We start from the raw sequence: 26,187 nt of genomic DNA on the forward strand, positions 1-26,187 counted from the left end.
AAGGTCAAATTAATAAAAGCCCATATAGAAATTAGTTTCATGAATTTCTGCAAGAATCCCAGAGTGCCTTTTGATGTCATAGGATTGAACCTATAAGTACTTGCACATGAAACTTGTGATGCTCTTGAGCATCAAAACATTTTTGGTCCTCTCAGTGTTTGTGTTGCAAGCTACATTGCCCAAAAGTAGAGAGAGAGAGTATGGGGAATATTGTCTGCCATAGAGGCAGGAGGAGTGTGGTAAAGGGGAGGTATACCCGGGATATTGGTGGTGGGGAATGTGCACAGGTGGAGGAATGGGTATTTGCTCATTTTGAGATTGTCACCCAAACATGAAAGCTTGCAACTATCTCACAGTTATTCAATATTTTTTTTTAAATTTTTTAATTTAAATACAAAAAAAAACTTTTATTGTAGGGGCTGGATCAATAGCACAGCGGGTAGGGCATTTGCCTTGCACTCGGAGGACCTGAGTTCGATTCCCAGCATCCCTGAGGATAATTCCTGAGCGCAGAGCCAGGAATAACCCTTGTGCATTGCCAGCTGTGACCCAAAAAGAAAAAAAATACATTTATTATAATAAAAATAGCAAGAGATACAATGGGGTAAATCAACATGACAATATTAACATTAAAGTGTACCTATGAAATGAAACAAAAATCACTTGTTATTCAAAGAAGAGAAAATATTTTTATCTCTACATAATGAGTTTAAACAAAATGCAATTTGAAAAATTTTTTTCAAAGCATCTTTTTTCAAAAATGTTATTTTACAGCTTTATTTCAAAACAACACCTCTTCTACAGATATATGAATTTAAAAATTAATAGTATAAATAATTCTAGACCAATACATTTTAAATTTTACATGAAATAAATAAACCCTACAAGTATACAATTTTGCAAAAGTGAGAAGAGGAGAATTAATAAAATTTTAGGAAAAATTTACAAGTACATTTAAAAATATAAACGTGTGTTTTATCCTAAATAATATTGGATTTATTTTAGAAAATATTTATAGTTCATCTGAATTAAGTATCTGCATTCACACATGGAGGTCATAACAAAACTGTTTAGACATAAGCTTGTTAAGAGATTCAATACTTTACAACAAAAAATTATTAATTTTACATTGAATGTTCTTTGCTTATCAGATGACATTTACGCAAAATTTAACTGTAAAGAAATGCTGACACGATTTATATAAATATGAGTATACCATTGTTTTGATAAGTTAGCAACAAAGAAAATATACAAGATGCAGGTTAGTGGATAGGAGGGGTCGGGTCCTTGGGACATGGGCCGAGAGAAGCAAACTCTACAGTGGTGAGTGTGATGTTGGAATAATGTATATAAGAAAAGTATAATTGGAAATATTGTAAGGAGCAGTAGCTCAAAAATGTAAAAAAATACCAAAAATTAATAATATTTTTTATAACACACAACAGTCAAAATTAAGCAAGTGTCCAAAAGGTGCAGAACCCTCACAAGATTAGAAAATATTTGTCAGACACCAGCAGCCCACCAGCAACCTGCAGTATGTGACTTGAGAGTTTCCGCCAGGTCCCCCGAGAGGGGTACCGGCGTTTCTCTTTTTTTTTTTTTTCTTTAATCTCTCTCTCTTTCCCACAACTTTTCCTGGGCACAGCACAGCATCTACCCCACTTCTCTGAGCACAAAATGGAGAGACGCACCCAAACGCGCGGCGCGGCTGGCGGGGGATCGAGGGTGGGGAAGTACCGGTCTCCGCCCACATTGGACACTTAAAGAGAGTGCAGCCACGTGGGCTTCCCCACTTCTCCGCACCCGCACCCCCAGAATGACTGACGAAGAGGAAGGAGCTGCTTGGGACACCAGCAGCCCACCAGCAACCTGCAGTATGTGACTTGAGAGTTTCCGCCAGGTCCCCCGTGCGGAAATCTCTCTCTCTCCTTCAACTTTTTCCCTAGACTTTAGACAGAAACCCAAAACCGCGCGGCCGCTGCTGCGGCCGCGCAACCTAATGTCATCTTAGCATCAGCAATATGTAATGGTTCCTTCTTAATGGGTCGGACTTTTGTGGGTGATCCTAACAAGAATAGTAAGTATTTTGTTGAAATATTGAAGGCAATCAAAATGGTAGCCATCTCTCTAGACTGAACTAAGCTATATCCCCACGCCGGCTGAGAAGAAATATCCTTCTTTCTCGGGAAGAAACGTGGTGTGGTGTCAAACATAGTGTGATGTCCATTAAGCAAACAGACCTGGTGGCGTGGGAATGGGAAATAAGGGGGAAAATTAGGTACATGGACCAGCGGGACGCTGGTGGTATCTCGAGCCGGAGCTGATACCAGCACAAGATTTTTGGTTCCAGAAACTGCTTGCAGACACTCTACTAGACTATCAACTAAGCCAGAGCCCCACGCCGGCTGATGACGGGAAATAATCATCCTCTTCGGTTTTTTTCCCTTTGTCAGACAGCGTGGTGATTACTAAACAGGCGTGAACTCGGTGGCGCGGGGCAAGGGGGAAAAAGAAAAGTTATGTAACAAACAGCAGGACTTAATATCTCTGTATTCTTAGCAATGGAGAACTATCAAATGCCTCATTGGGAATAGGACTGTCTTTTTCTTTTTTGGGGGAAACCCCAGCAACGGTAGTGAGTTGTGTGTTGAAACATGGAATGTAATCGAGATAAGCGTAAATGAAGTGAAACTTATCACGTACAAGGGTGGGGACTAGGGAGGTGGGAGGGGGCGGCAGATATACTGGGGGGATTGGTGATGGAAGATGGGCACTGGTGAAGGGAAGGGTGTTTGAATATTGTATAACTGACATAATCCTGAGAACTTTGTAACCCTCCACTTGGTGATTCAATAAAAAAAATAAAATAAAATAAAATAGAAAAAAAATATATTTGTCAGCACTGGCACAAAAAAACATTCACCTGAACAATAAATTCAATTCATTGGTTACTATTAACTGTAACACACCAATGCCATATAGACAGGCTCTAAGGTGTGACTCTAACATGTTTGATTGTGTGTTCTAAAATATAAAGCTACTCATGTTAAGATAGTCTCACCTCTAATATTCCAATTTTCAGTTGTCTATTCCAATTAAACACAGTAACATAAATCAACTGAGTTCATGATATTTATAATAATTTATGATATTTATTTGCCTGCCTCTGTGCTACAGAAAATTTATCCCTTCATTCATTGTATTCTGCTTCATTCTATATCTCACTATGATTCAATTAATTTGATGGCAAACATGATGAAGATCACCATTTTCGGTATCCTACTACCGAAATCCTACTGTCCTACTATCTTACTATCAAATATGAGGACCGTCCAATGCCATTTTGAATGTTAATCTGCTAGGACAGCTTTCAGAACTACTATTAGTTATGAACTGGGTTAGAAAAGGTAACTACTTGAACTGCAAAGATATTCTTAACATAGAATGTGTGGGCATTAGGAATTATCAAGAAATGAATAACTCTAGAGTAAATAATTTCTAGTCATTACCTCTTCTATTCCTAACTGTGTGAAAAGCAATAGAACTACAACATGGACCAACTGTGAGGGGTTTTGCTTTAGGCCCAGGGATGCAACTATGGCATCATTACAAGTTTATTAATTGATTAATTAATTAATCAATTTAAAGTCTAAGGACAAACACTGTTGCCTCATTCTCTTACCTTGCACTAACAGTCATTGGTTAAACTCTACAAAAAGACAGAGAGCAAAGGACCTCTTTATGCCATTAAAAGGCCAAGCATCCTATAGCAAAGCGGAAGTCAAGAGCAGAAAAAACAGAGGTACAATAAAAATTAGTTTAGATATAACAAACATATTATTATTAAATATATGAACTTGGCATGAACACAAAGAAATATATACTATACATGTGGTTGTCTGAATAATGGCTCAAAAGGATTGAGCACAGTGGTATGCAGGAGCCCCAAGTTCAATCCTTGACACCAAATGGTCCCCCAAATACTTCCAAGAATGACCTCTAAGCACCACTCAGCGTGGTCAAAAAAATTCTAATATATAAACTTAAAGTGAATATATACATAATATATATGCACATATATTCGACATACGCAAATGACAATGAATTTCCAAACTATGTTCACATTTCACCAGGGAATAGTTGTCTCAAACAAGAGTTTTTCTATCCTCAGAAAGCACCTAATTTGTCAACCTACAATTGTGATTAATTATCTTGCTAACTACCTTACAAGCTTCTGATGTCCTGAGGGGTTGCTGCAGTCTCCAACTAGGAGATCCAGAAATCAGAATAAAAGTGGGACAGCCAGCGTGAATTTTGCAGAGGCTATGGTGTTCTTGGGAATTTTAGGTAAGTTGAACAGAAAAATTAGATGTATATATTATTATACTTGTTCATAACTACTCCACAGGACATTGAGACATAAGTAATAAGAAAAACAATTTTTTTTGGTACTTAGTACCAACTATCTTCAACATGTTACTACTGCAGACTATGAAATACCTCAGAGCATTGCTCACTACTAGAGATCAGTAATTAGTATTAAGATTAGGACAAGAAAGGAGAAAAATCAATGCATAAATATACAAACTATCATGGACCACTAACAAAAGAAACAATTATTAACATTCTAAAGAACAGTTGGGGTAAAACATAAAGAAGACTATTAAGATCTGTAGACTAAGTGTCAAGAAAGGTTTTAAAAGATTTCAATTCCTCTATTTTGTAATCTATTATTTCTCTTCCAGGATGACAATTATTTGATATGTCAGATATTCTTTTAGAAAACACAAAGATAGGTGACACTTTAAGAATTAAGACAAGCAAAACTTTAATAGCAAAAGTTAGACTTAAATCATTATAAATGTAAAAAATATTATTTACCTTACAAATGAAAAAGAATTATTCACCAAATATAACCTTATCACCAAGTATAAAGCTTGCCGGGCTCGGCCATGCAGGCAGGATACTCTCAGTAGCTTGCCGGGCTCTCCGAGAGGGACAGAGGAATCAAACCCGGGTAGTCTGCATGTAAGGCAAACACTCTACCTGCTTTGCTATCGCTCCAATCCACCCAAGGAAGGATGTGCACTATTTCATCTGTAGGCAGTTGGATTCAAAATAGATCTCTTTATGCATCAATATTTTCAATGAGAATAAGTACAAGCAGACCTTTGTATTTGTTAACTCTGAAGATCCTCACAGCTTTGTAATGCAGGTAGTATTCTATGATAAAGAATAAGAAATCAAATCATTGGGCAGAGAGATAGTGCGGCACATAGGGTGCTTCCTTGCGAGGGCTCATCAGGATTCAATCCCCTGCACCCACATTGTCACCTGAGAACATCTAGGAGTGATTCCTGAATGCAGGGCAGAGGTGAGCCCTGAGACCTCAGGACATGGCCCCAAGAAATTAAAGAGAGAGACAGACAGACAAACAGACAGACAGACAGAGACAGAGAATACAAGTGATATTTATTTAAGATTTACTCAGGTTTGATCTATAGACACCTGCACTACAATTTCTTGGGTTTTTTTTTGAGGGGGCGGTATTTTATTTATTTTATTTTAATGAATCACCTACATTACAAATAGCTGCTTGAATGAGAATAAATTCCTGGGGCTTCACCACAGTTCTCTCAGTGAGAAACTTGGAGCTGGGTCAGTGGATTTCCAATATGCATGGAAGTTAAGAATCACTATTAGATTGATTGTGACCTAAAAGATACCAGGTTAAGTCTAACCTGAATTATCTTCTTTCAAGCAACTTTATAAAGGAATGTTATCCTGTCTGACATGAAGAAGCATGTTTTCACTGTGTTGATTAGTGAAAGGAAACTTAAGTGTGCATTAATTGCCTGAAAGATAAATGTTTTCTCTTGATATCCCAAATGTCTGGCTTGAGCAGCTAAGATATGATTCTTATCGATTATTATAATAACACTACACTGTAGCACTGTCATCTAATCATTGTTCATCGATTTGCTCAAGCAAAAACGAGAAACATCTCCATTGTAAGACTTCTTGTTACTGTTTTTGACATATCGAATATACCAGGGGGAGCTTGCCAGGCTCTGCTGTGGGGGTGTGATACTCTTGGTAGCTTGCCAAATTCTTCGAGACGGATGGAGGAATCAAACCCTGGTAGGCCGGGTGCGAGGCAAATGCCCTACCCGCTGTGCTATCACTCCAGCCCATCAATATCACAGAAAATTTCTTGTTTTTTTCTTTTTGGGTCACACTCAGAGATGCTTAGGGTTGACTCCTGGCTCATGCACTCAGGAATTACTCCTGGCGGTGATCGGGGACCATATGGAATGCTGGGGATCAAACCGGGTCAGCCGCGTGCAAGGCATACACCCTACCAACTGTGCTATCACTTCAGCCCCAAAAATTTCTTATTGACATAAAAACTTCCTCTGTAGACCATTTCATTTGAGCAAACAATGATTTTGCAAATTTATTTTGTAAGCAGATTGATCAGTTTCTTAAAATTCACGTTTGCAAAGAATACAGATAAAATTGAAGCCAACTAGAAAATTTATTTTTTCATTTGGTGCTCTTTGACTTACAATTGACCATTAAGTTATTCATTCATGAAATATTATTGCATGTCATGATAGATTTTGTTTATTGTGTACTATGTTAAGCACTGGCAACATTGTATGAGCCAGACATCATTCTGCATCTCACAAGGTTAGGTTCCAGATTGCTATCTCTTCTTGAATCTCATGACCCAGTAGAGTCAGAAAAAGATTAATAGTCCTAAACAGGCAATTTTTCATTAAGTTATATTCGCTGGTTATTTTCTATTCCTTCACAGCACTCAGAAGATTCATATATTTGAAAAACTAAAAAGTTTGGGGGGAGAATTTTTTAAAGAGGTATAGCATCACTTCATGAAATTTTTTGAATCCTGTTCTGATTTTCAGCAAAGATTATGAACTCTTCTAAGCATTTAGTATATTGTATACATGGATAAAAATATATTATAATATTGTAACTATGCAACTGTCCAATCTAAAGAAATTGCTCCAGCATCTATATCCTGCCATGGAGAAATTTTATGCTCATGTAGTTTAAAGACAATTCTCTCAAAAGAAAAATAGTGCAAAGAATAACTTAATGCTTTCTAGATATAAATTAAAACTGAGCCACATCTATTCAAGCATAATCATCCGATTCAGGTTGTTAGGCATTCGAATGAATCAATACTCATGGCCAAGTTCGTGTGGACAAGAACACTGACGCCACCAACACCTCTGTTGTTACATGTTCTGAGAAACAGTTCTTCTCCCGTGTCAAAAATGGCGTGATGTGATTGATGCCTTCTCGTTTCAGTCAGACCAATGATGTCGTACTTGATCTTCTGTGCTTGTACCATCAGGTCCTTGATAGATGCTTCTGATGCCAGCGTACGTGAGTTGAAAGTACAGTCATTTTAGTCTTTCTTCATTTGGGCAGTCTAGTTCGTCCCTGAGATTTTATCAGACTCTCCTTGCTCATTCTTCTTAATGCTGCTGTACTGGGGGCTCTTTTGGTGTTAGGCAGATGAGGCCCATTGTTGTTACTGTTTTTGGCATATCGAATATGCCATGAGTAGCTTGCCAGGCTCTGCTGTGTGGGCGGCATACTCTCGGTAGCTTGCCGGGCTCTCTGAGAGGAACAGAGGAACTGAACCCTGGTAGGCCACATGTAAGGCAAACGCCATACCCACTGTGCTATCACTCCAGCCCATGTCCGCGTTACAAAACATAAATGAAGCAGTGAATAGGTAGGGTTACTTAGGAGTAGGTTTAAATTTGCTAATTGAATAGCTTCAAAATGTATTCTCCTGAATTATCAGCTTGGTTCAATATTATTGCAAGAATTGTAGAAAAGTAAAAAAATGAGGGGCAAAATAGTTCACACTCAGGATGCTCTCACTGGATAAGAAAGAGAGTAGAGATACATTTGTGCTATACTCAAAGATGAAGAGGAGAGACTATGAATCAAGCAATGTACACAATCTCTCAGAGCTAGACTAGGCAAGGAAATAGACTCTGAAGAAACATATCCTTGTAAACATCTTGATTGTAGCTCATTTGAGACTGGATTGAATTTCTAAAGTGCATTTCAATGAAGGGGATAAGTTTGGGTTATTTCTGACCCACTCCAAATGAGATCATTTTAAAAACCTAAAAATATGGTCAAGTTGTTTTCAACGGGGTACCAGCGTTATTAGGTAAAAAAAAGCAAAATGATGTTGCCACACTATATTTCCATACACAAAGGATGAAGTCAAAACCCTTCTTACAAGTAAATGAATTAATTTACATTGCATATTAAAATATTTGTAAACAATGAAATCACATAATTTTAGAAGAAAATGAAACAAATATTCATGAGCATGAACTGTCTTTAATAGAGCATGAAACACAAAGATATAAAAAGCAAAAAGACATATGTTAATAAAATGTAAACATTTTTATCGAAGGAAATTATAAAAAATCAATCTTACAATGGGATAAAGCTTACAAACCATCTATCTCATGAAGTACTGTAACCAGGAAATATGACTCTATGATACAATAGATTATTTATAAACAAGTATTTGACAAGAAATTTCACCAAAACAAAAGCTAATAAGAAATAAGATGTTCAACATAATAAGGAATTAGAAAATGTAAATCAAACGCACCACTTCACGAAAAGCAGGATTGGTAAAATAGAAAAAAAATGCAGAAAACTTATTTTGGTGAGGAGTATAAACAAATCAGAACTGTCATAACTTAAACATAATGGTGAAAAATAGCATTAAAATTAAAAAAACAATTGGGTAGTTTTCTAAGATGTCAAATACAGTCTGACCATGTGAATCAACAACCTTAATCCCTTAGTCACAAAAATGGAAACATATAGTCACATTACCAGTATATGAGAAAGTCTTTGTTAATATTTGTTAATGGAAACTTTTAAATATCTATTAATGATGTGTGTATAAAATTAGATGGCAGATTCTTATCATGGAATATTATTTGGAAATTTTTTAAGTTATGATACAGTCTCAAATATGGACAAATGAAGAATTTCAGAAATTCATTAAAGAATTATTTTGTCCTCTCATTTCTGGCCTTCGTCATAAGGACAGTTTCAGAGGAGAATTATTTTATCATTTCAGAGAGATGAAGAATCAAAGTGAGCATTATATTTACTTCTTTATGAAACACCATTAGTTCAATTTAATATTTATTAAAGGGCAAGGAATCGGGTGCGTACTCTGCAACATATCAAACATTGCCACCCTCTGAACTCCAGGGATTATCCGATACTTCATTTGGAAAATGTAATCAGATGTAATGATAGATAATGGGTAAGTAACATTCCTTCTGCATCTAAAATTAATTTGCTCCTATAGCAATTCGTTAGCATATCATTATATTCTCAAAAAAGTCCAAAATAAACTTATAATGCATCTATATTTAGTTATTTTATATGTACTGTCACACTTCATGAAGTTTTCACATCTATGTGTCTTGATATGCCTATATACCACAAAATTCTTAAAAAAAAAATTAATAGTCAGTCGAGAGATAATTAAGCTAGCAACTCACTCCAACTGACCAACGTTTTACCTAGAAGTCAACTCTAACCTATTCTGGATGCAACCCTAAAACAAACAAAAAAAATAGTTTTATTCTCAAAAAATCGTTTCCCATTTTCTTGATGTAAATACGTTTTATTAGACAAAAGTGCTGATGCTCAAAAAATATTCATAAATTGCTCTTGATCATGTTGCAGCCAACATGCCTGCTCTTATCCGTCCTAAATCTAATGTTCATAGCCATAACCACCATTTATGAACCTATCAGGAGAACACTATTTGTACAGTTCAGGGAATAAACTCTCCACTCCTTCACTTGCAGGTGAAATCTCTCTGTCATGGAGGGGAGCAATCACACAGTCACAGAGTTCATCCTGCTGGGCTTCTCAACAGACCCCATGATGCAGTTGGTCCTGTTCGTGCTCTTCCTGGGCGTGTACTCTATGACCCTCCTAGGAAATATCACCCTCATAGTGTTGATCTGCAATGACTCCCGGCTGCACACACCCATGTATTTTTTCATTGGCAGCCTGTCCTTCCTGGACCTCTGGTATTCCTCTGTCTACACCCCAAAGATCCTAGTGACCTGCATCTCTGAAGACAAAAGCATTTCTTACGCTGGCTGTATGTGTCAATTCTTTTTCTCTTGTGGATTGGCCTACAGCGAGTGTTACCTGTTGGCTGCCATGGCTTATGACCGCTACATGGCCATCTCAAAGCCCCTGCTTTATGCTCAGGCCATGCCCATCAAGTTATGTGCATTTTTGGTAGCTGCCTCATACCTTGGGGGGTTTATCAACTGTTTCATCATAACTAAAAAAGTTACGACTTGGAGCTTCTGTAGTGACAATGTCATTGAAGACTTTTTCTGTGATTTGCTTCCCCTGGTGAAGTTGGTTTGTGGCAAACTAGATGACTACCAGGGCATAATGTACTTCCTCCTGGTCTCCAATGTCATGACCCCCATTGCACTCATCCTGGCCTCCTATGTCTTCATCATCGCCACCATCCTGAGGATTCGCTCCACAAAGAGTCGCCTCAAAGCCTTCTCCACCTGCTCCTCCCACCTGATCTCTGTCACCTTGTACTATGGCTCCATTCTCTACATCTATGCTCGTCCTCGATCGAACTATTCTGTGGATTCAGACAAAATTGTTTCCACCTTTTACACGGTGGCATTCCCCATGTTGAATCCCATGATTTACAGTCTGAGGAACAAGGATGTGAAAGAGGCTGTTAAAAAACTTCTCAAGTAAATAAAATTCTCTTTCTGAGGAGACAAAAACCTTTGATATGTTTCAAAAATAGTTGACATTGTGGTCCATCACGATCCATGTTCTTGCAAGGTTAAGAATTTGTAGCCTTTGGGAAGAGATATAATATAAGTGTTAAGGCATTTTTCTTATATGTGACTCAGGAACAACATATGTTTTTTCCCTGTGCACTGTCAGGAGTAAACCCTAAGTGAAGGAAGTCAAAGGAAGCCCTGAGCACTGTACACATGGTCTCCAAAATTAAAAAATAATAATAATAACTTTTATCATTGACAATGATAATACAATACACTCAAGGTGATGAAAGTTGGCCATTTAGAAATTAATTTACACTTTATGGCCAGGTATGTCGCTCCATGGCACAAGACTTGACTTTCAGTTGTAAAGGTCCAGGTTCTATTCCTGGCACAGAACATTTCTGCAATCAACAGGGCACTGACTCCTAAGCATTTAATGAGGAGTGCTCCCTTTTTGCAAGTTAATGAGCTCCCCCACACAAAAAGACCCACAATATTTAAGTTGCAAGAATTTTGACAGAAATTATTCCGTATTAGGTGCAGTCTTCCCACCTTCTCCAGATGGAACCCCAGCAACTATGAGCTTACACAAGCAAGACTCCGGCATGTGGCTTTCAGGACTAAATTTCCAAACAGTATGGTGTCAGTGGAACCGGACAGCCTCAGCCTGGCTGTCACACTGCTCCTGATGACGGAAGTCATGCCCACAACCCGCCCTGGGTGCTATCTTGGTGCACCAACAGCCCAGGCTCAGATACTTTCAATTGAATCGCAAAATGGAATAGCTCCTTGCAGAGATGTCTCTGGAACCCATTCATTTACAATCTTAGAATTTCAGAAGCATGTGGCTGCTTACATGGCCACACGACCTTTCATGATATGCAAATGAGCAATAGAAGGTAAATGATACAGCATCTTGAATGGTGGTGGGAAAATTTGAGCAAAATATAATGCCCCAGAATAGAGTGAGAATATCTGAGCATTTGTTTGCCATAAATGCAGGGTGAGGACTTGGGTGTAGGGGAGGGATATGGGAACATTGGTGGTGGTAAGTTTGCACTGGTGGAGGGACGGGTGTTCAATCATTGTATGGCTGAATCTCAAACATAAGCGCTTTGTAACTGTATCTCACAGTGGTTCAATAAAAAAATTTAAAAAAAAAGAAATTCTTTGCATTGAATGGAAAAGTAGCTATAGATTTTAAACCCAAAACTTTGCTTTCCCTGAATAAAGTGAAAGAATTCTTCCCCTTAGCAGAAGAATATTATTGGCTGATGCATTATAGAGAAATGGTCCTCTATAGTTATTCTCTTGAAATACAAACGTGCTGAATTTAATATTTTCTTATCAATGTCACCTATTTTACATCTATCACCTGGCTCCCTTACACTATTCCTTAAGCAATGCACAGGTTTTTTTTCTCAGCACAATTAGCAGGAAGATCCATTGGTATTCATAAATTAACACATTTCAACTGAAATGAGTAAGCATGTTCTCCAATCTATGTGTCTCTTTCTGATATTCCTTAGCTAAAGTACCATTGGTCAAGGTCCATTTGAAATTAGTTTTATGGATGACTATGTGACGCCCAGAATTTCATTTGATTTTATAGGATTGAACCTAGAAGGACTTGCACACGAAATTTTTGGTATTCTTCTGCATCAAAACATCTGCCACTGTCACTGTCACTGTCATCCCGTTGCTCATCGATTTGCTCGAGAGGATACCAGTAATGTCTCCATTGTGAGACTTGTTGTTACTGTTTTTGGTATATTGATTACGCCACGGGTAGCTTGCCAGGCTCTACTGTTCGGGAGAGATACTCTCAGTAGCTTGCTGGGCTCTCCAAGAGGGTGGAGGAGTCGAACTCAGGTCGACTGCAAGCAAGGTGAGTTCCCTACCCGCAAGGCGAATGCCCTACCAGCTGCACTATCACTCCAGAATCAAAACAGTGTAATAAAAAGAGCAAAAGATAGAGTGGGGTGAAACAATTTGACAATGTTCAAATTTATTACTCTTGAATACAATGCATTTGATATGAGACAGTTATAGATGACTTAGAATACAAAGGAATACAGAATCAATTATATCTCTACACATTGAGAATAAACAAAATGAAATATCAGATTGCAAAAAAAACCTAAAAATTTCATATATTTACTGAAATTTAATAAAAATTATATCAATTATTATGACTCGTGTGTTAATTTAAAAATTAATAGTATAAATAGTTCTATACTAAATCATATTAAAATTTACATGAAATAGATAAATCCTACAAATAAGTCATTTAGTTAGAATGGGGAGAAAAAAGTTAAGAAAATTGTAAAGGAAATCTGAAAAGACCTGTTAAGTATTCAAAGTGTGCTTTTTTCCAAATTAGGGAATAATAACTTTATGTTAGAAACTCTTTTATTATAGATAATAATTAAGTATCTGCATTATTAAGTAAAATACTATAGTAGAAATCTGATTAGAAGTAAACATGTGGAAACAGAGATAAACAAATGGGACTACATTACACTAAGAAGCTTCTGCACCTCGAAAGTTACAGTGACCAGGATACAAAGACAATCTACAGAATGGGAAAGGATATTCACCCAATACACATCAGATAAGGGGTTGATATCAAGAGTATATAAGCACTGGTTTAACTCTACAAGAAGAAAACATCCAAAACCATCAGAGCAATTACTTTTAAATGGGTCAACTGAGAAGGGACTTGCTTTAGGTTCAGGGATGCAGCCAATCATGACATCACAACAAAAGGTAAGACTGAGGCAACCCATCACCTCAATCACTTCCCTCGAGCTAGCAGTCACTGGCTAATCTTGTCAAGAAGATAGAAAGCAAAGAACCTATTGATATCAGTAATAGGCAAATCACCTTATAGCAAAGAGGAATTCATTGGGCAGAAAGACTGGAGCACCAAAACAAATGAGTTGACCCATAACAAAAATATTATCATAAAATATAGGCTAGATATGCACACAACGGCAAATATCATATTACATATGTGAAAGACTTCGTAAAAGCACTGAGCTCAATAGAAAGCAGCAGCCCTGAGTTCAATCCTTAGCACCAAAAGCCCTCCAAAATACCACCCAGATTGACTCTTGTGCAGCTCTCACTGCGGTCAAAAAAATTTCTAAAGTATCGGCATAAAATAAATGCATGCATTATATGTATCCATGAATAGATTTCTCCTATGTTTGACATACTCAAAAGACAATGAGTTTCCAAACTATGTTCACATTTCACCAGGGAATAGTTGTCTCAAATAAGATTTTCTCTATCCTCAAAAAGCACCTAATTTGTCAACCTACAATTGTGATTAATTGTCTTGCTAACTACCTTACAAAATTCTGAATTCCAATGGGGTTGCTGCAGTCTCCAACAAGGAGATCCAGAAACCAGAATAAAAGGTTGTGGGACAGTCAGATGTGAATTGTGCAGAGCTATGGTGTTCGTGGGAATTTTAGGTAAGTTGAATAGAAAAATTAGAAATATATACCTATTTATATAATTATACTTGCTCATAACTATTCCACAGGACATTGAGACATAAGAAATACTAATAAAAAACATATTTTCTTTGGTACTTCGTACCAACTATCTTCAACATATTATTAATGCACATTCTGAAATTCTTCAGAGCATTGCTTACTACTGGAGATCAGCAATTAATATTAAGATTAGGACAAGGGAGGAGAAAAATTAATGCACAAATATACAAACTATCATGAACCACTAACCAAAGAAACAGAATTATAAGAGCAGTTGACATAACATATTAGGAGAACAGTCTATATTAAAGATCTATAGACTAAGTGTCAATAAAAGTTTTAAAAGATTTCAATTCCTCTATTTCATAATCTTATATTTCTCTCCCAGGGTTATAATTCTTTGATATGTTAAATGTTCTTTTAAAAAACACAAAGATATGTGACACTTTAAAAATTAAGACAAGCAAAAAAATCTTTAATACAGTTAGACTGAAATCATTATGACTGTAAAAAATATTATTTACCTTACAAGTAAAAAGGACTATTCTCCAAATATAATATTAGTTGAGGAGGTTATTAGGCTGGCTGAATAGCAGATATAGTCAGGTAATGACCATTTCTAGATCTACTTAACAATATTATCTCAGGATTTTATCCAGAGCTGAGAAATAAACAGACTGATACAGGTATAGTCCCTGTCCACCATAATGAATCTAAGAACCAAAGAAGGAGCAAAACATACATCCATTGAGACTTGGTTTAACAAAGGAGACACAGCCATGAAAAAGAAAAACATGTCATGTGGGGAGATTAACGAGAGATATAAATAAATTTTTAAACGAGAAGAAAAAACAAAGGACTTAACTCTTAATTTGAAATTTTACTACCAAGCTACAGAAATGAAGGCAGTGAGATATGGCATAAGGTGGGGCAAAGACATCACTAAAACAGAATGGAGAGTAAAGGCATCACCTTTACATCTCTGATGGCTTGAGTGGATAGGAGGAACCCTGCTCCCCCACCATCCCATGTCCAGGTTACAAAACAAATGAAGCAATGAATAGGTAGGGTTACCCATGGGAGTAGATTTAAATTTGCGAATTGAATAGCTCCAAAATGTATTATTCTGAATTATCAGCTAGGTTCAATATAAATGCAAGAACTGTAGAAAAGTAAAAGCATGAGGAACAAAATAGTTCACACTCAGAGGATACTCTCACTGCAGAAGGAACAGAGTGGAGATATATGTGTGCTGTATAAAAAAATGAGAAGAGACTATGAATCAAGCACAATCTCTCAGAGATAGATTAGACAAGCAAATAGACTCTAAAGAAGCACAATCTCTCAGAGATAGATTAGACAAGGAAATAGACTCTAAAGAAACATAATCTCTCAGATATAGATTAGACAAGGAAATATACTCTAAAGAAACATATCCCTGTAAACATCTTGATTGAGCTCATTTGGGACTACATTGAATTTCTAAAGTGTATTTTAATGAGGGGGATAAGTGTGAGTTATTTCTGACCCACTCAGAATGAGATAATAATTTTAGAAACCTAAAAATATGGTCAAATTGTTTTCTGCTGAATACCAAGGTTATTAGATTTTAAAAAAAGGCAAAATGGTGTTGTCACAACTATATTTTCATACACAAAGGATGAAGTCAAATCACTTTTTATATGCAAACAATTTAACTTACATTGAATATTAAAATATTTGTAAACAATGAAATTATATAATCTTAGAAGAAAATGGAGTAAACATTCATGAGCCTGAACTATGTCTTTAATAGACCACAAAGAGAAAGATGTAAAAGAGCAAAAATGTATAGACGCTAAGTAAATTTTAAAATTTTATATCTAAGAAAATTATCCAAAAAATCAATCTTACAATGGGATAAAACTTACAAGCCATTTATCTAATGCAATACTTATAAACAGAAGACATGACTATATGATACAATAGATTATTTAAAAATAAGCACTTGACCAGAAATTTCACCAAAATAAAAACTAATAAGGAATAATATGTTCAACATAATAAGGCATTAGAAAATGTACATTAAAAGCACCACTTCACACAAAGCAGGATTGGTAATGGGGGAAAAAAAATGCAGAAAACTTACTTTGGTGAGGAGTAGAAACAAGTTTAAGTTTCATAACTTAAACATAACAGTGAAAAAATAGCACTAAAATTATAAAAGCAATTGGGTAGTTTTTGAAGATGTTAAATACAGTCTGACCATGTGAATCAACAACTTTAATCCCAAATAAGTCATAAAAATGGAAACATATAGCCATATTATCAGCATATGAGAAAGTTAGTCTTTGTTAATATTTGTTGTGAATAGAAATGTTATCTATTAATGATGTGTGTATAAAAATAGATGGTAGATCCTTATCATGGAATATTGTTTGGAAATTTTTTAAAGTTATGATACATTTTCAAATATGGAAGAAAAATAAAGAATTTCAGAGGTTTTGTTGTGAAGAATTATTTTGTCTTCTCAGTCCTGGCGTTGGTCACAGGACAAGTTCAAAGGAGAATTATCTCTTTATTTCAGAGAGCAATGGAGAAACAAAGCAAGCATTATGTATACTACTTTATAATACATGATTAGTTCAATTTAATATTTATTCCAGGGCATGGACTGGGATCCATACTCTGCAACATATCAAACATTACCACCCTCTGAACTTCAGGGATTATCCCATATCTCATTTGGAAAATGTATTCAATTGTAATGATAGATAATGGGTAATTAACATTCTTTCTGCATCTAAAATTAATTAGTCCCTAAACAGTTCAGTAGCATATCACTATAGTCTCATAAATGTCTAAAGTAAGCTTATAATGCATCTATATTTAGTTATATTATATGTACTGTCACAACTTCATGGTTTTCATATCTATGTATTTTTCTGTGCCTATATACCATAAAATTCTTTCTTAAAAAAAATCAATAGGGTTCGGAGAGATAATTAAGCTTGTAACTCACTTGTCTTACACAAATTGACCCAGTTTTTAACCCACAGTTCAACTCTCACCTCTTCTGGATATAAACCAAAATAAACAAAAAAATTAGTTTTACTCTCAAAACCTCACTTATCATTTTTGATGTAAATATGTTTTATTACAGTAACAGTGTTGATGCTCAAAAACCCTCATCAACTTCTCTTGACATGTTGCAGCCAACATGCCTGGTCTTATTGCTTGGAATCTAATATTCACAGCCATGTCCACAATCTACGAGCCTATCAGAACAATGCTATTTAGTAATAGTTCATAAGAATTAACTCTCTACTCTTCCACTTGCAGGTGAAATCTCTTTCAGTCATGGAGAGGAGCAATCACACAGTCACAGAGTTCATCCTGCTGGGCTTCACAACAGACCCTGTGATGCAGTTGGTCCTGTTCGTGCTCTTCCTGGGCGTGTACTCTATGACCCTCCTAGGAAATATCACCCTCATAGTGTTGATCTGCAATGACTCCCGGCTGCACACACCCATGTATTTTTTCATTGGCAACCTGTCCTTCCTGGACCTCTGGTATTCCTCTGTCTACACCCCAAAGATCCTAGTGACCTGCATCTCTGAAGACAAGAGCATTTCTTACGCTGGCTGTATATGTCAACTCTTCTTCTCTGGTGGATTGGCCTACAGCGAGTGTTACCTGTTGGCTGCCATGGCTTATGACCGCTACATGGCCATCTCAAAGCCCCTGCTTTATGCTCAGGCCATGCCCATCAAGTTATGTGCATTTTTGGTAGCTGCCTCATACCTCGGGGGGTTTATCAATTGTTTCATCATGACTAAGAGAATTATGACTTGGAACTTCTGTAGTGACAATGTCATTGAAGACTTTTTCTGTGATTTGCTTCCCCTGGTGAAGTTGGTTTGTGGCAAACTAGATGACTACCAGGGCATAATGTACTTCCTCCTGGTCTCCAATGTCATGACCCCCATTGCACTCATCCTGGCCTCCTATGTCTTCATCATCGCCACCATCCTGAGGATTCGCTCCACAAAGAGTCGCCTCAAAGCCTTCTCCACCTGCTCCTCCCACCTGATCTCTGTCACCTTGTACTATGGCTCTATTCTCTACATCTATGCTCGTCCTCGATCGAACTATTCTGTGGATTCAGACAAAATTGTTTCTACCTTTTACACGGTGGTGTTCCCCATGTTGAACCCCATGATTTACAGTCTGAGGAACAAGGATGTGAAAGAGGCTGTTAAAAAACTTCTCAAGTAAACAAGATTCTCTCTCTGAGGAGAAAAAAAACCTTTGATATGGTTATGTTTAAAAGATAGTTGACATTGTGGTCCATCATGAGCCATGTTCTTAAAATGCAAGGTTAAAAATTTGTAGCCTTTGGGCCAGAGATAGAGTACACAATGGTTAAGGCATTTTTCTTGTACGTGACTCAGGAACATATTTTTTTTTCCCTGAGCTCTCTCACAAGTGAACTCTAAGCACTGAGCCAAAGGAATCCCTGGACACTGCTAGGTATGGCCTTCCAAATTAAAAAATAATAATAATAATTTTTATTGTTAATATATGATAATACAGTAGACTAACTGAGAGGAAAGTTGGATCCTTTAGAAATTAATTTTCACTATTTGACCAGGTATATCGCTCCATGTTACGAGACTTGACTGGCAATTATAAAGGCCCAGGTTCAATTCTTGGCACAGCACATTTCCCCAATCAATAGGACAATGACTCCTATGCACCTAGTGAGGAGTCCTCCCTGAGTGCAGGTGCATGTGCTCCCATTCCAAAAATATCCACAATATATAAGATGCTTGTGGTGTATTCGATATGCCAAGAACAGTAGCAGTAATAGTTCTCATTCCCACCCTGAAAGAGCCTCCAATCATTGGGAAAGACAAGTAGGAGAGGCTGCTAAAACCTCAGGGCTGGAATGAATGGAGACATTATTGGTGCCCACTCAAGTAAGTCGATGACCAACGGGATGACAGTGATACAGTGATATAAGATGCAAGAATTTTGACAGAATTTCTTTTGCATTGTAGAGAAAAATAACTATGGATTTTAAATGCACACTTTCCTTTTCCCTAATAAAGAGAAAGATCCCTTTATTCTAGCAGAAGAATATTGTTGGCCGATGCATATATAGAGAAATGGTCCTCTATAGTTGTTCTCTTGAAATACAAGCATGCTGAATTTACTATTTTCCTATGAATATCACCTATTTGAAATCTATCACCCGGCTCCTTAACACTATTTCTTACACAACGCACATGATTTTTTTCTTCTTAGAGCCATTAGGAAGAACATCCAGAGGTACTCATAAATTAACTCAGTAACTGAACTAAGTAAGCATGTTCTCCAACCTATTTATCTCTTGTTGATATTCCTCAGCTAAGGGACCATTGGTTAAGGTCCATTAGAAATTAGTTTTATGGATGATTATGTGATACCCAGAATCCCCTTTGATTTTGTGGAATTGAACCTATAAGGACTTCCACGTGAAATTTATGGTATTCTTCTACATCTAAACCTAGTGTAATAAAAAAGAGTAAAAGTGTAATAGAGTGCGGTGAAACAAACTTGACTATGTTCAAATTCAATACTATTGAATTCAATGCATTTGACATGAGATAGACTAAAGATGACCTAGAATACAAAGGAGGAAAATTAATTATATCTCTAAACACTGAGTAAACAAAATGCTAATATAATGAGATGGCTCAAAAAAAGCCTTATAAAAATTTGATAAATTTTTGGAAATTTTATAAAAACTATATTATTTTTTCTGGTGTGTTAACTCAAAAATTAATACTATGGATAATTCTAAACTAAAACATTTTAAAATTCATGTGAAACAGATAAATTCTACAAATAATCAATTTAGTTAGAATGGGGAGAGGAAAATTAAGAAATGTTTAATAGGAGTCTGAAAAGACCCACTAAGGTATCAAAGTGTCTTGTTTTGAAATCAGTGAATATTGACTTCATGTTAGAACATATTTTATTATAGAAAATAATTAAATATCTTCATTAGTAAGTAAAATTCTGTCATAAAAGTCTGATTGGAAGTAAACAAGTCAAGGAATTTTACACTTTTTCAATAGTAAATTTTTTATATTTAATTTCTGTGCCTAGGTGACTTTTTTACATAATTTAAATTTTAAGCATAAAACAATATTGATGCAATTTTTATCAAACCCAAATATGCCATTGTTTTTATTGGTGTTAGTTATTAACGCATGCAAAAAAATGAGCCAGTGGATTGGTGGGACCCTTGGGACCTTGGTGGAGAGAAGCAGTCACCGAGGTGGTGAGTGTGGTTTGAAATAACCTGCATCAAAGGTAAAATAAACAGTATTGTAAATTATGGTGCCTCAATAAAAATTGCGAAGACAAAATACAAGTAATAGACTTTTCAAAGATGCAAGATACTAAAAATAAAGTATCTCTCAAGCGTAATAATTTCATAGAGGGTATGGTGCCTCCAACAGGCCAACCTGTACCTGCAGGGCTAGTGCATCAGCAGCCTAATGGTGCCTTCAGACTTCCAAATACTCCAAAATTGCTGCTGTGCCTTTGACCAGACCCCAACAACTTAGGGCCAAGTTTACCAAGAAATTAAATGGCCAAAAGTTAGGTATGTGGGAGACACACCCACAAATCACCTCTGGTTCAGCTATATAAGCTCATTTATTGGCCTTATTTCAGAGAACCATAAATCTCAAAAAAGATCAAAAGACGCAGTTAGGGCCTGTAGCACAGAATTAGGAAGAAACCGTAACTGAGAGCTCTAAGCCCACTTGGTTCAGGACTGAGCCTCCTCCCCCCAGGTCCCCAGTTTTCCAGTAGCTTGGCAGCCACACCCACAAACCTCTCCAACACCATGTAATCTCATCAATGGCCAAGACCATTGATGAGACTATAAACTAAAAAGAGAAAGAGAGCACCACAGAACATCCTGACCCTGCACCAGGCTGTCTTCACTGGAGGCGGTTGAGAGCTCTCCCTGCCCCAAGGGACCCAGCTCCAGCAGCCAAAAACCTCCACAACCCAAACACCACTACCTTTAAGGCCACTCCTCACGTGTTTGGGCTTACGCACCAGTCTCATGCATGAGTAAAGTTCTACGGAACCCAGATAATGTGGAACTTTGTCGCCTTGGACTCTTGGCTCAACAGGACCAGGAGTGGAGATCCTCTGCCCTCTTTCCCCAGTCTCAAGGAACCCAGGGGTCACACCCATCAGCCACCGCCTGCCAGCACCAGATAATCTCATCATCGGCCACCATCTAGATCACACAGCTGCTTCTCTCTAAATGGAGCATAACAAGAGGTCCCCCTAACCATACCACCGGACTCACGCCAGGATGTTCCACATGGGGTGCCCCTGAGGGGGGGGAAGGTGAGAACCCTCCCCACTGCAAAGGACCCATGTCTGGCAGCCAAAAACCTCCACAGCCCAACCACTGCCACAGTCAAGGCCACTCCCAAAGCACTCAGGCTGAACCTCATATATGAGTAAACATACTCCTGGACAGCACAGCCACTTTCACAGCCACGCGACACATCATAAAATACTCCCTACCCATTCCCCAAATTACCACACCACGTTTGATGGGGTTCAGAGAGTAGGCAACAAATCACAGAGGGAAATATATATATGTATATATACATATTTTCATATATATATATATATATACTAAAGTTCACATCACCCAAACTTTCACAACATGTTAGTGATATCCTATAGAATGTCTTAATGGATCCTTCCAAAATAGAACAATCTTCACACTGTTTCCCATATGAACACTTTTTGTAAGCATGTTCAGCCGTTCTTCATAACAGACAATCACTGTCACTGTCATTGTTGTCCTGTTGCCCATCGATTTGCTCCAGCGCGCACCAGTAACATCTTCACGTGATTGTTACTGTTTTTGGCATAATGAATGTGGCACGGATAGCTTTTCAGGCTCTGCCGTGCGGGCGGGATACTCTCAGTAGCTTGCTGGGCTCTCTGGGAGGGACAGAGGAATCGAACCCATGTCTGCCGCGTGAAAAGCAAATGCCCTACCCGCTGTGCTATCACTCCAGCCCAGACAATACCAAATATATTATTTTGGTTGTGTTTTGGGAAAGGGATTGGGATTTGGGATGGAAACATCCAGAATTTGGTGGTAGGAATGTATGATGGTGGTGGGATTGGTGTTTGAATAGTGAATGTAATCAAACATTGTGATCTAACTTATAAAATTAAAATTTTTTAATTCATGCCCAATTCAACAAGCTTAATCAATGACTGAATAAATAGCAGTGTTCCTACATTATAAAAAATAGGGAAAAAAAGAAATTTCACACAGATTGGCAGCTCTATATCAGTACTGGCCCTCAAATACATTCACCTGTACAGTAAATCCAAGATATTGGTTAGTATTTATTGTGACACACATGAATTTGAGCCTAATGAGGCGACTCCAGTGTGCTTGATTATATGTTCTAAAATACAAAGCATTGTATATGAACACAATATCACAGCATTTAAAATATCACTGTATCACTGTCATCCCATTGTTCATTGATCTGCTCAAGTGGGCACCAATAATGTCTCCATTTGTCCCTGACACATGCTAGTGTAGCCCAATGGTGTCTGCTCACTCCAGGAATGCGAAGAGCCTGGGATTTTAGCAGCCTATCCTATCCTGACTCATCCTTCCCAACGCTGCTGCACTGGACTCTCTTGGGATCAGGGGAATGAAGCCCGTTATTGTTACTGTTTTTGGAATACATCATGGATAGTTTGCCAGGCTCTGTCGTGCATTTAAAATATCATGCTAGAGGAAAACAGCAGTTGCTGACGTAAATGGGTATATTTTAATACTCTTCAAATAACTCACTTTCAAAATCCTGATACTTGATTCCAGTATAACTACACAGTCTGAGACATAAAGCTCAGCTATACACCTGGCTTCCCAGAACTCGCTAAGAGATACACTTAGGCTCAAACTATCTTTCTCCTCATTTCCGTTCCTATCACAGTGAGCGAGTATGGTATGTTCCTCTGGGGTTTCCATCTCTAGAGATGAGTCAGTCCATAACGTGGTTTCACAGTATCTCTTCCCTTTGCCTTATGTAAGAATGGCCTCACAATGTGGGTAAGTCTATTCTATGCCATTATTCGTTGTCTTGGAGGAAGACGCACAGAATACATTTTGTCTAGTTTTACAATTTTTTTTCTCAAAGGGAATTGCTTTTCAGGGCCTGACTTCTGTCACTCTAAATGAGCTATGTCAGGATTATGTAAGATATTATATTTACCTAGACAGAATCTCCTGCCCCCCACACCAGGCTGTCTTCACCAGGCCCCCTCGGAGGGGGTGGGTTGAGTTTCCCTCCCCACCCCAAGCAGAGCCCTGGCAGCCGAAAACCTCCAGAACCCAGCCACAGCCACGCTCAAGGCCACTCTCCACAGGCTCAGATGAGCCTCATGCATGAAGGAAATGACAGGGGAACCCAGGAATGTGGGACCCATGGCTGAGATCTCCAAACCTGCTCTAGTTGGAACTGGGCCTCCTCCACCCAGATCCCCAGTTTTCCAGTAGCTTGGCAGTCACACCCACAAACTGCCCCTGGCGGTGCCATGTAATCTCATCAATGGCCAACATCCAGAGACTATAAAACAAAGTTCCTGGAAGGCAGCAATGCATCTCCCATGGCAGAGCCTGGCAAGCTACCATATTCGATATGCCAAAAATAGTAACAATAATGGGCCTCATTCGTCTGACCCTGAACTCAACAGGGATGAATAGAGATGTTACTCATGCCCGCTCAAGCAAATCAATGAGCAACCAAATGACAGTGATACTGTGATACAGTGATTGTATTTACCTCTCGCAACATTTGAAGCTATTTGGCACAAATTAAATCAAATGGCATTTTTTGGGGGTGGGGGGAGTTTGGGATTTCAGCATTTTGGATCGCATCTGGGAATGCTCAGGGGTTACTCCTGATTCTGCACTCAGGAATCAATCCTGGAGGTTCTCTGGGAACCAGATGGGATGTCAGGGATTGAACCCAGGTCAGTTACATGCAAGGCAAATGCCCTCCCCACTGTCCTATTGCTGAGACCCTAGAATATTTTTTTAATTTTTATTAAAGAGCCATGACTTACAAAGTTACTGATAGTTTAATTTTAGGCATACAATAATTCAACACCAATCCCTCCACCAGTGTCACATTCCCTTCACTAGTGTTCCCAGAATTTCCTCCCCATTCCAACCCCTAATCTACTCCTACCTGTCTACTTGACACATTACAAAGTTTCAGTGGTTTTAGCTTAGACCTCATGTTTTCAGTTCTGTTGAATCTGTGTTTTGGATATAAGGCTATACCCCTCACTCATATCACTAATTTAACTGAAGCCCTGATGCCTGTTCACCCATTATTTCTTCTTCTCTCCTTCCTCCCTGGATTTCTTTCCTGCTCTGTCTGTCTCCTCTCTAGACATTGGAGAGGTTGGAGGATGATCTAAGCACCCCTCCTTTTCTACAATTCATTTTCCTATTCAGTAAGTAATCTATATTCCACAGATAAGTGAGATCATTCTATGTGTGTCTTTCTTCTTCTGGCTTTCTTCACCCAACATGTCTTTCAGTTCCAACCATGTTGCAGCAAATTGCATGATTTCATAGTTCCTTCTAGCTGCATAGTAGTCCATTCATTTTTACACAAGAAACAAGTCCCCTAGATTGATTCCATCTACTTTATTTCTTAGAAGTTCGAAAATGAATATAAATTGCAACATAAATATTATGACTAACTGCTGGACACCATTGAAAGTTTATGGCATATTGGGTAATAACAGCTTTCTCCCTGTTTGGGAGCATTATGCAATGACATCTTTCTGGTGTCCTGTTTATTTTTTCACTCTGTATTCCAGTTTATACTACAGTGAAAACTAACATTATTTAAGTCTCCTGAACATTGGTTTACTTGAAGAGTCTGTCAAACACCTCTTTAAGTAAATCAATGTTTTCTCCTGTGAGGAGATAGCAAGCTTTTATTAGGTTTTCATATTTCAAAAACTTAACAGCGGGACTCATGGTCTAAAATGGAAGATAGGAAATGTGTGCCCTTGATATGTGATCGTTCAGGAGACCTTATGTTTGTGAAATTCTGGGTAATTTGGGATACAGCAAGTAGGGCATTTGCCTTGCATGCCGTTGACCCAGGCTGTATTACCAACACCACATATGACCCAGGCTGTATTACCAACACCACATATGAATTTTAATATACAATCTGAGATGTTGCTCTGATGTAGAGAATTTGTCTTACAAAGTGAGGACCTGGGTTCAATTTCTAGCATAGTATGATCCCCAAGTACCACAGCAGTGGAAACTCCTTAACAGAGTAGGTGGTGAATAATGAGCCAAAAGAATATTTTAACATCAAGTATAATAATTTTTAGTTAATTTATAGTGATTAGATTAAAAACAAGGAAAAAATTTAACAGTTTTTCCCTTACCTTCAAAGAATGAAAGAATACCCCCTTTTCTTATTGTTGAATTAATTCATACTTGTAGGATAGAATCTTTCTAAGTCGCTTGAAAATTAGACAGGTATTTCAAGGTCATATGGAAGCTCAGTTTCTAGCATTTGAAGGACTGTCCATATTGTTTTCCAGAAAGGCTGGACCAGTCGGCATTCCCACCAACAGTGAAATAGCATTTCTTTTCCCCCACATCCACGCCAGCACTGGTTGCTTTTGTTCTTTTGAATGTGTGCCAGGCTCTGTGATGTGAGATGATATCATTG

At 37.7% G+C, this 26,187-nt stretch overlaps 2 protein-coding genes across 2 annotated transcripts; both read left to right on the plus strand.

The window, feature by feature from the left end:
- The first annotated feature begins 9,918 nt into the window (after positions 1–9,918).
- On the plus strand, positions 9,919–10,836 carry LOC101550028 (olfactory receptor 9G1-like). The gene has a single exon (XM_004620386.2). It carries the CDS (start codon positions 9,919–9,921, stop codon positions 10,834–10,836), a length of 918 nt encoding a protein of 305 aa, XP_004620443.2.
- Positions 10,837–17,716: 6,880 nt separating this feature from the next.
- On the plus strand, positions 17,717–18,634 carry LOC101550278 (olfactory receptor 9G1-like). The gene has a single exon (XM_004620387.1). The coding sequence runs from the start codon at positions 17,717–17,719 to the stop codon at positions 18,632–18,634; it is 918 nt and encodes a 305-aa protein (XP_004620444.1).
- The last annotated feature ends 7,553 nt before the right edge of the window (positions 18,635–26,187 follow it).

This window comes from Sorex araneus, chromosome 6 (genome assembly GCF_027595985.1).
Source record: "Sorex araneus isolate mSorAra2 chromosome 6, mSorAra2.pri, whole genome shotgun sequence".
In the NCBI taxonomy this organism is placed as follows: Eukaryota; Metazoa; Chordata; class Mammalia; order Eulipotyphla; family Soricidae; genus Sorex; species Sorex araneus.

Bases quoted from the DNA above. Each gene is read 5' to 3' on its own strand.
- LOC101550028 (XM_004620386.2), top strand. From the start codon at position 9,919: ATGGAGGGGAGCAATCACACAGTCACAGAGTTCATCCTGCTGGGCTTC.
- LOC101550278 (XM_004620387.1), top strand. From the start codon at position 17,717: ATGGAGAGGAGCAATCACACAGTCACAGAGTTCATCCTGCTGGGCTTC.